Source organism: Schistocerca nitens, chromosome 5 (assembly GCF_023898315.1).
Source record: "Schistocerca nitens isolate TAMUIC-IGC-003100 chromosome 5, iqSchNite1.1, whole genome shotgun sequence".
NCBI classification, from domain to species: Eukaryota; Metazoa; Arthropoda; class Insecta; order Orthoptera; family Acrididae; genus Schistocerca; species Schistocerca nitens.
This window is the reverse complement of record NC_064618.1, coordinates 181700954-181715137: the sequence shown is the minus strand read 5'-3', so window position 1 is coordinate 181715137 and position 14184 is coordinate 181700954. Positions and strand designations below refer to the sequence as shown.

The following is a 14184-nucleotide window of genomic DNA, read 5'->3' as shown; positions in this document are numbered from 1 at the left end:
GGAAACTGAAAGACTCTCTTCATGGAACAAGGTTTGAAGATGATGACTCCCTTGTGCACGCTGCCAAGCAGTGGCTCCAACACGTTGGTCCAGAATTTTACCGCGCGGGTATACAGGGGTTGGTTCCAAGATGGTGTAAGGTAGTTGAGAGGGATGGAAATTATGTGGAGAAATGAAAATATTGTTCCTAAAGGATGTATCTACACACTGTAAAACTTTCAAACATGTAGAATAAAATATGTATTTAAAAAAAAGTGTGCATTTCTTTTGGAGTGACCCTCGTATATTAAAGCAAATGACCAAATGTGTGCTACAACTTTAAAAAAAAGTGTAGCAAACTTGGCACATTTGCACCTTTGTATGTGATGCAAAGATGAGTTGCCTCCCTTTAAAAGCCCAAAAAAATTCAACTAATGAAGATACTTAACTGAAGTGTGGTATATAAGCATCAAAGACCATGTAGAACCTTCACACCAAATTTCATTAGATTTGGAGATGGTAGAGTGGGGACCCCTGGTCCCCATGACATGGAATGACCCCTATAGTACTTTCATTGCTGTCCACTAGTGGTACATTCAAAACATAACTTAAAATAATACTGGCAAAGAAGACATCTAAATCTATAATACAGTGTGGTTGGTATCCCTTGTTCTTGGTGAATTCAATTGGAAACCTTTTGTCCTTCGTATCATCTTTAAACAACCACAATCAAACAATTGTTGAACAACTGCAAGTATCATGTCACCTGTACTGGGTTTATTAAGTGAGGCACCAACAAGCCTTCCTGTGTATTCACTGTGCCCATGATTAGCAAATCATACTTTCTGTTTATATCATTGAAAATTGCTGTCAACTGCACCAGCTGTTCTGTTACCCTTACCAGAATCTGTGCTTAATGTAGCTTATTGATCGTACTATTTTCATACTCTTTGACATGTCTACTTAACTTCCAGGTACTGTCAGCGATTATCTTTCCATTCTTCATAACAGCATTAATCGTCTGATTGAAATTCATTAGCGAGGCCTTCACTATCATCCCTTGTTCCCTCTATAGCCTTAATAATTCTCATTGTTCCTCCTCCAGAACATCGATCTTAGTTTTGAAAAATGACACATCATCCTCATCTAGTGTGTCAAACAGAATTTTACTCGGACCTTAAAATTCAAAATTCCTCGTTTTGGTCCAATGGATTCATGCCTAGCTAACTGCCCTATCCGTTCTTTAGCCCAACATATCTTTTCTGCATGCCATGTTATGTCTTGCTGTGCATGCTTGCTGTCAACTGTGACCAACTTAATGAATCCAATCTCACTATGCAGTGCAACACAGCTTGATTCTTGGGTTAGTGGGTTTTGTCAGTGTTACCTTGCAATTCCTTCACATTAAAGTAAATTATAATACAGCAAGTAATACTATACAGACTAACCATTCCTTGATTTTCGTGATAAATCCCTGGTGCAGATTGGAATCATTGTATGTCTCTTGTTGTGTATGTATGTATGTATGTCTGTCTGTCTGGTTGTGCTGGTTACCATAGTACTGCTGATTAGCAATCCCGTACTCTTGCCATCTGCAATTAAGAGAATTTTTTCAGACTGTTTGCATGTACCTTGGTACATTTCTCTCCTTTTATCCTAATTACTACACTGGGTCTATCCACTTCGACTGTGTGGCAGGGTCCTTTCCACTGACTATCTAATTACTTCTGTCTGCCCCTTCTTATGCTCTCATCATTCTTTTATAGTGAATTTTATTCCTTTCCTTGCTCTCCTGCATGTTCACACTGGTCTCTTGATGTAACAGTTTCATCATCTGGTGTATCTCTGTGTCATAACCATGTTAGTTATAAATAACCGTTTCAGGCTTTCTTTGCAGAAGTCCCAGCAGGTTGCATTTTTTGCCAAAGAATAACCTGAACTGTGTATACCTTCTTGTGCTATTGGGGGTTGTTGTGTTTATGAAGATTGCAAAAAGCACCCACCTGTCCCAATCTGTTTGTTCTCAATTTACGTTACGGTGCAGCATTTCCTTTAACATTCTGCAAGTTTGCTCCAGTGCGCCTTTTTTTTTTTTAAAAAAAAGGATGGTAACTGGCAGTTTCCAGCTTCTCAATCCTCAATAGTCTGTAACTTCTCAGTCCTTAATAGTCTGCACATGTTTCATCTTACACACACACACACACACACACACACACACACACACACAAATTTACTACTCCCATCGCTTAGCAGTGACATAAATAAACCAAATTTCAGTATAATGTTCTCTACCAACTTCCGTACAGTGTTATCCATTTCATGCCTGTCTAGCGGTTCTGCCACTGCAAATTTCGTCAGCGAATCTTGCAAAGTCAAAATGTATTTGTTACCTGAGTGGATTTGTGATAAGAGACTGACATTATACTCTCGAATATAAATTCTGGGGTGTGTGTGAGCTCTGTGTTATGTTAGCTCTCTGGGGTGTGTGTTGCCCGGTTTTAGTTCAGGTAATCTTATTTTTCTGACAACTTTCACACAGATAAACTTCTCTGTCTGTCTTCATCTTCAGCCAGCTACAAAATTGTTTTACTCTCCCATATGTTCTACCCACACCCTGATGTCCTCCAATCGGAGGAATGCTGTGGCTTCAGAATTGCTAACTTCTCTTTGTTGTTTAATTTGACATTGTCCATTTCCTTCGATGGACTTCCCAATGGCTCTTCTGGCATTAGGAGGTCCTTGTTGTCCCTTAGTGTTATCTGTGGTTCATCTCGAGCACCCTTGGTTACTGCTTGTGTCTACTCCGTAATCTTCAGCACACACTGCGGTTCCTGTTGCGCTAGTTGTTGGATGACGTTACCTCACATGCCTTCATAAGCGTGATAATGCATCTTCTGCCTGATTCTGTTTGCCTTCCTTGTATAAAATCTGCTACTCATATTCCTCTAATTTTAATTTCATTGGACGAGAAGACAAATCCGAAATATTGCATAACCATGTGAGTGGCTTGTGATCTGCCAGTATCTTTAAGTGTCTGCTGTACAGGTAAGCTCTGAAGTACTTCACGCCCACATTATGACAGGTATTTCCTGCTCCACTGTGCTGTAATTTTGTTCTGTTCTGTTGAAAGTGGGAGATAAAGGCCACCAGCATTTCCTTGGCCACCATTCAAACCAATGGCATACTGGCCACCATCCATGGTCACTATGCACTGTTGTTCAAAGTTGGGATATTGTAGTATTGGCAGGCTGATAACTTTCTCTTTTAGTTGTTGGAAGGCTTCTTCCTTTTGAGCTCCCACTTGTAAGGAACTCCCTTTTTCAGTAATTCATACAAGGATTTGCAGGGTTGTCTCAAGTTCTGGAATAAGGGAAATTTGAAAAGGAAAAAACAATGGAAAAATCTCGTTTTTTTTGTCCCAGTAGATGAAGTGGTTTGTTTACTGAGATGTCGTGCGTCGTCGCTTGCTGGGTGCAGCTGAGTATGTGCACTGCTTCCCAACTCCCTCATTCTTATTGCTTCTCTCCTTCGTGCCATTCCCCTCTGCTTGCAGTCAGTGCTGCCACCACTTCTTGCTGCTAGCCTAGCAGCTGCTGATGAGAGGCAGGGAGATGTGAGGAGTGGTTTGTGTGGATCTGATTCTGAGAGATTAATGACACAGTGACTGGAGACAGCGGTCGTGTATGCATGAGTTGTCAGAGTTATTATGTGAAAGTGTGTGTGCTCTCGTTTTCTGACAAAGGCTATGGCCGAAAATTTAGTTGTAAGAGTGTGATTGTCTTCTCTACATGCCTGTCAGCAGATCAGTGATCATTAGTATTGATTCTCAGAGTATTTGCTCAAGTTATCTGTTGCTTGGATTGGTCACTGCAGTCTCATTTCATCAGCATGGTGTTTGTGACTCATGAACAGCTGGCCACATGAGTGTACTTCAATGACGGGCCATTTCAGCAGGTGTGTCTAATGGAAGAGGCCTGCTGATCTGAAGCCCATCATTTCCCAGTAATGTGCAGGTCCTGCCTGTAGGATCTAGTCTCACCAATCTGCCTGCAGGCCGGGTCTGTTTGTGTGTGGCGTAATGCGGCAGATTTTCATCATGGACCCAGGAATGCGGTGCTCCTCAGCAGGCCAGAGCCCACAGTCAATGGATTTCAGGAATTGCAACTGTCTCGCCACAAGTACATTGTACAGTGTTGCGTTTCATAGACATTTTATTATTCTAGCACATTTTGGCACTTTGAAAGTAGTTCATATATTAGAAAGTATGGACAATAAAAAGAAGAAAATTGTGGCAGTCGCTGGCAGTTTGTGCACTATGTACTCATATATTTGCTGAAAGAAAAAGCACACAGTACCTGTAAAATGAAATGATTGTGTGGCATGGATGGCCATGAGGCCCCATCCAGGGAAGTTTGACTGCCGGGTTGCAATTCTTCGTTCAGGTGATGCCACATTGGCCTTCTTGTGTGTCAGTGATCATGAAATGATGATGAGGATAACACAACATCCAGTCCACGAGTTGAGAAAATCCCCAATCTGGCCGGGGATCGAACCCAGGCCCGCTGCATGTTAGTCAAACGCATTACCACTCAGCTAAGCAGGTGATTACACAATACCTCTAAAATAATGGGCATAACACAGTGGGTAATAACTGACAAAATGAACATAGTAGAACCAATATTCTATTGGTGGTCACCTATAGTGTTGGTTTACACAACTCTTCCCTGCCTTATACACTTCTTTCAAGAAGTCTACTTTTTTCTGAGGTTTTCTGAAATCAGTAAAGGTATTTTAAATCTGTCTTGCGACTCCAAGGAAATGTGTATTTTTGTTGAAATAAAACATCAGCGGTCTTCATGAAACACACATACCATTTGGCTTACTTTCTCAATCTATAAACAGTTCATTACAAAAGATGTTGATGTTAGTTCTTAAGGTTGTTGCTCACACATTTAGAAATACAGAAGTCCCTACATTTTCTTGTCAGCTTGTGTCTCTACTCACTCTTGAAATCTCAAAATTTGTCAGGGAAAAATGCTAAAACTTGTCAGGAAATCAGGGAAATACCAGAGAATTTCACTTGGGGAAACTCGTGACAACTCTGGTTTGCCAACCTTACTGAAGTTGCTCAAAAATCACATGTAGTATCCGATGAGGCCTAAACACACTTTTACTTGTGTCATTGTATGCGGTTGATGATATCACCTGATGGCTTCAACTTCGGACATATGTGGCTGAAGTCCCTTAGCTGTCAACACATGATCCAAAGAGGTGACTTCCTTTCTCAAAAACTCACCCTTGTCCTTCATTACATTGTTTTGTCTTAATGTTCTAACACTGCTTTGAGTCAGGTATTATGCTCCTTGAGTAAAGCTCCCAAAACAGTGACATTGTCTAAATATGTAAAAACTAGGTTACCCTGTATTCCAGTCAACACTGTCGATCTTTCGAATGTGGATGGAGCTGCCATTAACTCCATGGCCATGTTATTGTATTCAGAATGCCCCATGGGAATGCTGAATGCCGTTTTCACCTGATTTTGTCATCTGTCAGTACTTGTAGTATCCCTTATCTAGGTCCAACTTCGAAAAGTATTTTGCTTTACCTAAGCTGTCTAGTATTTCATCTATGTGGGGAAGAGAGGGTACACTATAGAGAGAGATATCTCATTTAACTTTCTATAATCTGCTACCATTCTTCGCTTACGTTGTCCACTAGCATCTGATTTTTTGGCAGCATTGTTAAAGGAAAGCTCCAAGCTCTCTTGTTGGCCGATATTATTCTATCAGGTAGCATACTGTCGACATCTTTCTTTGGTGCATTGTGCTGGGCATGTGGGATCGTGTATGGTCGTTGACTGATGATTGTATCTTCTGTCTCGGTATTAATGGTATCTGATGCTCCACTATCATCGTGTGAGTCAGTCGATCACCTGGTAACTGGAACATGTTGTTATAGGTGATGCACAATTCTTCAATAGATTGTTTCTCTTCTTTGCTCAAATGGTCTACTCACAAGTTATCTAGCAAAAGGCTCTTTCTAGATTTAACTACAGCATTTGGTTCTCTTCTTACATAAATGATTTTACATATGTCTGGTGGAAGCACAGGCTGTGCAAGTACCTTGGGTGTCGGTATTTGCAATTCTTCCTCATGAGTATTTATCATGCTGGTAATACATGTTCCACCAACCGCTGTGACTATTGCATCTGGGATGAATACACCTTGTCAGATTTCTTGTCTAGGAATTACAGTTTGTCCCGTTAACTCTTGTTAGTCATACTTTCACAAAAAATTCTTCTTGCAGTCCTATCAAAGTTTTTGTTTTAACCACTTGTTGCCTATGTGGCTGGAATCTTGCCTATCAACTACTGTTTGTCCTCTACATTCTGTCGATGCTTTGTTCTGGGAAAATTCTTTCCCACAATTCTCTTTCCTTTGCTGCGCTGATTGCACCTCACAGGTAAAATGCAGCTTTTGATAATACCTGGGGTGGTTGCCTTGGTCTGGGACCCTTATGCATAGCTCTGCTTGAGTTTACTTGGCTTGGTCGACACACCCGGGATAACAAGGCCATGCAGCAGTGTTAGTGACGTCACACTAAGCGGCCCATAGCTGACGCAGCAGTCCACGGACACCTCCGTACAGACGCGCCTGATGCTAACGATCTTCTGTCCGTCAGACAGAAAGGAGCGAACTATAATTCGAACCAAAGACCAAATTATATATATTCTTGTAAACAGCATAAAGGTTCATAACGAAATACCGATTACATATACTGTGTTATGATTCAACACACTGAAAACACCAAGAGAAACCATTTCTGTTACAAAAGATTTTTTCATAATTGGCATGTGTTACCAGTACATTAACTTTCCATAAATTCAGGATACATTCTTTTTGCAAAACGTTTTTACAAAATGAAAGCGCAATTTTCTATTTTCCTCTAATTCACTTCATTTTGTGTGTGTGTGTGTGTGTGTGTGTGTGTGTGTGTGTGTGTGTGTGTGTGTGTGTGTGAGTGAGAGAGTGAGTATATTGTAACTAACATTTATATGTGCTTATTTTCTTTAGAGCTGAAGGAGACTGTGAGCCGCATGGGAGCCGACTTAAAACAAATGTTGCTAGACTCTGTTCGCAGTACATGGAATACTGTCTACCAACTGGCAATGTTTCACAAAAATGATGACAAAGCCTTGGAGCAGGAGATGAATAAAGTAATTTTCAGTTTTTTTTTTGTAGTGGTAGGAAAATTATTTGTTAGATATAGTGTTTCTCAATAAAATGATAATATCTTGTTTTATTATACAGGGCAATGATAACTTTCTGTTGTTCTTGATTGTCTTTAGCTTCCTTGAATCAATCTTTCAACGTTGCTAATCTTGTTTCCCTATGTTTCTCATTTTTGAAACACCGGCATACTGTTTTATACATATGTTTTCATATTTCTTCCGTTTCTCCCTTTATTTCACTCTTTTTGTTGCATCAAAAATGGTATGATTCAGAACAAATCCATCACTTAGCAGCAGTGCATGCACTGTTATGAAACCTGTCGGCAGATAAAAACTGTGTACTGGACTGGATCTCAAACTAGGAATCTCGCCTTCACAGCCAGCACTCTTCTAATGAGTTATCCATACCTAAGTCTGTTCTTTCATCTTAACTGTGAGCTATGAGTTGCTAGCTTAATAGTTATGAGCACTATCTACATGTGTCAGGATTATGAGTTTGAATCATGGTCCGCTACACAGTTTAAATGTACCAGGAAGTTTCCAACAGTTATCTTTCTTGTATGACTGCCTTTTTAGGTTTATAACCTGCCTGCAATTGTACTCCAATTGTTCACTGTTCAGTACACAGAGGTGACAAAAGTCATGGGATACCTCTTAATATTGTATTGGACCTCCTTTTGCCCAGTGTAGTGCAGCAACTTGATGTGGCCTGGACCCAACAAGTCGTTGGAAGTCCCTTGCAGAAACATTGAGCCATGCTGCCTCTGTACCTGTCGATAATTGCAAAAATGTTACTGGTCCAGAATTTTGTGCACAAACTGTCATTTTGATTATCTCATAAATGTTTGATAGGATCAATGTCCAGTTGTCTTCACTCGAATTGTCCAGAATGTTCGTTAAACCAATCGCAAACAGTTGTGGGCCAGTGATGTGGCGCATTGTCATTTGTAAAAATTCAGTCATTGTTTGGGAACATGATGGCTGGTGTGATACTGATGATGAAACTCAGTGTGTGAATGCTCTTCAACGCCAAAAGGTTATGACAGTGTGACTCTTGTGTGTGACGTTTCAAAAACAGACTTTAGAATGAGTGTTTGTCTGATACCTCAGATTCTGAATATACCCAAAACCATTGTCCACTAAATCGTGACTGAACAATTGCAGACAAAGAAAGTGTGCACAAAATTCGTTCCAGAATCACCTTCTCTGTGCTCATTTGTGAAAAACTTGGGGAATTGGATAGAAAATACAGTACATTTTTGACCGATGTTGATAACAGCAGATGATTCATGGTTTTGAAATATTACTGTGACTCAGAGGCACAGTTCTGTGTGTCCTTTGGCACAGTTCCCATGCCTAAAAAGGCAACAACGAGCAGATCTAAAGTGAAGAAAATACTCATTGTTATTTCCAGTTGCCTGACAGCTTTGTGGTGAATGTGGAAAATAGATTTGACCTGTTGCTTCAGTTAGAAGCTGGTGAGCCTCAAGCAGTTGCAGGTGTTGATAGGTTACAAGAAACTTTCAGCAGCAAATTGAAAACTAAGAATGTAGGGAAATCAGTAAAGAGTAAGAAAGTGTTGTTAGGTAGTTCCCTTGGAAGAGGTGTTGACCAACTTTTGCAGGATGAACTTAGGATCAGAATACCAGGTCACCAATTTTTTTAAATTTAATGCTGGTCTAGAGCAGATGACATAGGATTTAGGATCATTTTGCAGAGATTTCACTAAGGAAGACACTGTGATTATAGTGGGTGGGCCAGGTAATAGTATTGACAGAGATCCTGGGTACAGTAGTGTGTGTGACCTGGCAAAGATTGCATCAGTATCGAAGCATACTAGTGTTGAGTTTGTATCTGTTCTTGGGCATCATGACCGACCTCATTTGAACCTCTTTTGTCAAGAGAGTTAATTTGGAGTTGGAACGGCCTGCTATGTCAGGTGCAGGTTCACACATTGGTGTGGTTCCTGTTGACTCTCTCAATAGGTGGGATTATACTAGGCATGGCCTTCACCTCAACAGGAAAGGGAAGGGTAAACTGGCTGGGAAAATAGCGGGAAAGTTAAATGGGGGAGACACTGTCACGAGTGATAAACTACCAGTGGTTATAGGGTTCAGAAAAGACCCTTTTTTAGGGTAGGGAGGACAGAAAGAAACCAAGTCTTAAGAGAGGTTAGGATTGAGACAAACCTTCAGTTTGAGAAACAAACCAAAAAACATGATTTTGGACATCAGCATAAACAGCTGCTGCTTAAGAATTTTTAACAATCAGCAGAAATTTCAAATCCATCCAATTGTAACTCAGTCAGTGTGAAATGTCAGCTATCTTTGAGGACTGAGAAATAAAATTAATGAATTAATTATCTGCATAAATGAATTAGAGTCCTCAAACCCAGCTGACATAATCTGCCTCTCTGAACATCATGTGACCACCGGTATAGAACTTTTAAGTGTTACAGGATTTAGGTTAGCATCTCACTTTTGTAGAGCAGATATGGAGAAAGGAGAAGTTGACACATATATCAGGAACTGTCATAAATTTAAGAACATAGACATTCATAAATTTTGCCTAGAACAGCATATGGAAGCATGTACAAAAGAAGTAGACTTTCACAAAAAATCCTTCATAATATTAAGAGTGTACTGAGCATTAGAGGCCGTCAACTGTCGCCGTATTCCCACTTGTTCTCGTAAGCGAGACTGAGCAGCGAGAATGCTGCCTTCGAGATTATCGTGTTCCAAGAGCGCGGTCTCAATAACGAGGTGACCCGACACTCTCGGCTGGCCACCTGCAGCGCCGCCGGTCCCATGGGGCCATTCCGAATGCGGATCGTACTCTGTGCGACTATCCGAGTTACAAGTATACTAGTAAGGAACATGCATGTGTGACGTAACATGTCACAGTTGGGCTGGTATGTATGAATGCATTTTGGGAGATTTAAGACACATTTCTGTCGAACAAATCAAAACTGAGACATTCGAACAAATCCAGTCCACATAATTATAAAAGTAAAGCTGCCAAAGATTCCTCTAAAAGTGCTATTAGTGGTGGCATTCAGTTTACTCAGAAACTGTCATGTAACGGTGACAAGGGAAATCGTGAAACCTTATGATAAAGCAAAAGATAACGACTGTAAATTATTTTCTACATGAAGATGCGCTTATCGTTGGATCCAAGCTAAGCATCAACATGAAGTCATTTCTTGCAGTAGCAAGGAAAACTAGCCAACCACTTTCCTGCCTACCATAGATTTTAATATTGAATTTTGTGTGTGTGCATTTTGTAAATGGTTCAAATGGCTCTGAGCAGTATGGGACTTAACTTCTGAGGTCATCAGTTCCCTAGAACTTAGAAGTACTTAAACCTAACTAACCTAAGGACATCACACACATCCATTCCCGAGGTAGGATTCGAACCTGCAACCATAGTGGTCACTCGGTTCCAGACTGAAGCGTCTAGAACCGCATGGCCACTCCGGCCGGCGGCTCAGAAAGGAGTTCAATATGCAGCAACAAATATCTCTGATTACTTGCCCAATAACATAAAATGACTGGCAGGTAGCAAAGTAAGTTCAAATCGAACTTAAAAATTAAAATGTCTGGCAGGTAGCAAAGTGAGTTTAAATCGAACTTAAAAACCACTTATCATGGACAACTCCTTCTGTTCCATTGAAGAATGTCTATTGAAAAGGTGGTAGCCAGAGAAAAAAGACGCTCTTTCCACATCATTTCCATGAAACAATCATTCAAATGATCTATCGAACATTTAACTAACTAACTGACCAACCAAAGACTGTTGTACCGGCAGTCGTACAATAGCACCCAAAAGAAAAACGATTTGTTTGAATCATGCAAAACGGTCTCTATTTGGTCTTTCTGTGAATGGAATGAGTCTAACATCATGTACACATTGTTCCGGGGTTTCTACATTATGGTGTAAGGTTTTATCTAATCTCGCAACTAAGCCAGATCGCTTCATAAAGCCTACTAGTTTACGTTCAGTCAGGATGGAGTCATACACTGCAGGAATCTCATCCATTAAAAAACCTTCATTGAATGTGTGCCTCAGTGCTGTATTAATACAGTGCATCACACATGGGAGTCAAAATGGCTCAAATGGCTCTGAGCACTATGCGACTTAACTTCTGAGGTCATCAGTTGCCTAGAACTTAGAACTAATTAAACCTAACTAACCTAAGGACATCACACACATCCATGTCTGAGGCAGGATTCGAACCTGCGACCGTAGCGGTCAGTCAGTTCCAGACTGTAGCGGCTAGAACCGCACGGCCACTCTGGCCGGCACATGGGAGTCGTTTGTGTGCTTCTAGTGCTTTCTTGATGTTAGCTCCCTGATGTGTAACGAAAGTAACCTGTCTTAGTTCCAAGGACGTTATCTGCAACTCTGCCATTTGTTCATATATTTCCGTAACGATATGTTCACCAGTCTTGGCAACATCAGGAAACCTCGTAGTTAAGAGTACACTGTTTTCTAGTTTCCATTTGTCCGTCGACTCACCAATATAGCTGGATGTGACAGTCCGGTAATGGGTCTTACTATAACTGTCTCTCCACAGATCGCACGTCATTGAACACTGGTTTTTACCAATTGCGTCTTTCACTTCTGGAATAAGTTCACTCCTGACTTGATCAGCCAATTCCTTAATATGTCGTGCTACAGTCCTTGGGGGAGGTAGCACGTCTTGGGTGGTGATTTGTCCATATTTTGCTCCTGTATTTATCAGTTCTTGAGCTAAGTTTATGAATCCTGCACCACTTACCATATTAAATGGTCGGAGGTCTGTTGCACACATTGAAACACATTTGTCCCTAATAGATATTTTATCACCACTGGCAGCTGCAACGCTTGACAAGTGTCGATTATCCTTACATTTATGTCTGTTCATTCCAGTTGTGCTTCCTTTGTAAGCAGGCAATGCTCCACAATTTCCATTTTGGCACTGAACGTAACCAACTGGAAGATGTGTATCTCTTTCAACAACCACCTGAAACAGTCGTAATAAATACCTTCATGTATGTTTCACGAAGACTATTTTTCTTTTCGTTTACGGACACAAACGTATTAATTCAGTAAAAAATTCTACACAAAAGAAGCGATTCAATTAATCAAATACTATCACGTCTCGAATTCAGAAGCTCTGTTCTGTAATTATATAGTAATAATTGAAGGGCTTACCTTAAAACACAACATCTTTTGTGATGGTAGTCATCGCACTGGTCCCGGTTCCGGAACCACTCGTGCTGAGTTTAGTTCCGTGACAGTTTACTGCCTACCGCTACGTTATGATAATGCGATTCTCTCGGCGAGCTCGCAGTCTCGGGCCGGCACGTGTTCTATTCGACAATCCTCGTCGCGGCTCAGTCTCATAGCGTGACATCAGTCATCCCCACCTCACGCGCATCTGCGAGCGATAATGAGCCGCGTACTCAGCGAGAAGCGAGCGAGACTGAGCAGCGTTTTGTCATGCTCTACTGAGCACCTGCAGGTAACTTTAATCTGTTCATAAACCACCTTGAAGCTGTACTGGCCCATTTAACAACCAAAAACAAAGAAATAGTGGTTGCTGGTGACTTCAGTGTAGATTTCCTTAAAGGCTCTCCCAATAAGAACTTATTTGAGTTAGTAACACTATCATTCAACTTAATTCCCACTGTAAAGTTCCCTATTAGGGTAGCCAATTGCTCACAAACAGCATTTGATAATATCTTTATAGAAAAGCCCAATGAACGAAATTATATTACAAAACCAATAGTCAATGGCCTAGACCATGTCATGCAGTTCCTTCTGATAAATGTTAATACTGAACAGGATAAAAAATCTGTCAAATTTGAGCTCAAGAGGGTAATCAATAAGCCAAATATTGATTATTTTAGGACACTCCTCGGAGACATTCACTGGACTAATGTTTACAGTGCTCGTGGCATGAATGAAAAATATAACTCTTTTGCTAATAAAGTGCTTACCTTATTTGAACACTGTTTTCCCCCAAAACTGAGGTTAGAGCAAAGTCTACAAAGAAGCCATGGATTACTCAAGGAATAGAGGTGTCTTGTAAAACAAAAAGAAAACTGTCTGTTAATCTGAAACAGGTCTGATGTTAGACATGAAGAGGGACAAATAGCTTTAAGAGTAAATGATACATTGGTGACAAACGTGTATAGTCTTGCAGAACTTTTTAACAAACATTTTATAACTGTTCCTGAAAAGATGGGGGTTGTCAGGTTCCGTAGATGCTGCTATGGAATACCTCATACCAGACATTTCAAGTAACTTCCGTAATATGAATTTGACCCTCACTACCCCAGCAGAAGTAATGTCCATCATACAACCTTTAAAATCAAAAACATCTAGTGGGTATGATGAAATATCAACAAAGTTAGTTAAAGACAGTCATTCTGAATTAGATAACATATTAAGCTATCTGTGTAACCAGTCATTTATCAGTGGAATACTTCCTGACTGGTTGCAATATGCTGAAGTTAAGCCACTGTTTAAGAAGGGAGATAAAGAAATAGCATCAAATTTCCATTCAATTTCTCTTTTGCCAGCATTCTCAAAAATTTTAGAAAAGGTAATGTACAGTCATCTTTATAACCATCTTATCACAAATAACATACTGCCACAGTTGCGGGTCAGATTTCTAAAGGGTTCTGATATTGAGAAGGCTATCTACACTTACAGTGAAAATGTACTTAATTCATTGGACGAAAAATTGGAGGCAACTGGTATTTTTTGTGATCTGTCAAGGGCATTTGACTGTGTATATCACAATATCCTTTTAAGTAAATTAGAATATGATGGTGTAATAGGAAATGCTGCAAAATGGTTCAGATCTTATATCTCTGGCAGGAAACAAAGGATGTTATTAGGAAAGAGATACGTATTAAGAGATCAGGCATCATCCAGCTGGGAACTAATTACATGTGAGGTCCCACAAGGTTCGATCTTAGGGC

The 14184-nt window shown here is 40.3% G+C and overlaps 1 protein-coding gene across 1 annotated transcript in view; it reads left to right on the top strand.

Annotated features, from left to right (window-relative positions):
• Positions 1 to 14184, top strand: part of LOC126259566 (phospholipase DDHD2) — a 210044-nt gene that overhangs the window by 167391 nt on the left and 28469 nt on the right. The window contains exon 11 of the mRNA XM_049956471.1: positions 7053 to 7195. Within this exon, the coding sequence (XP_049812428.1) occupies positions 7053 to 7195 (143 nt within the window). The remainder of the gene's footprint in view (positions 1 to 7052; positions 7196 to 14184) is intronic.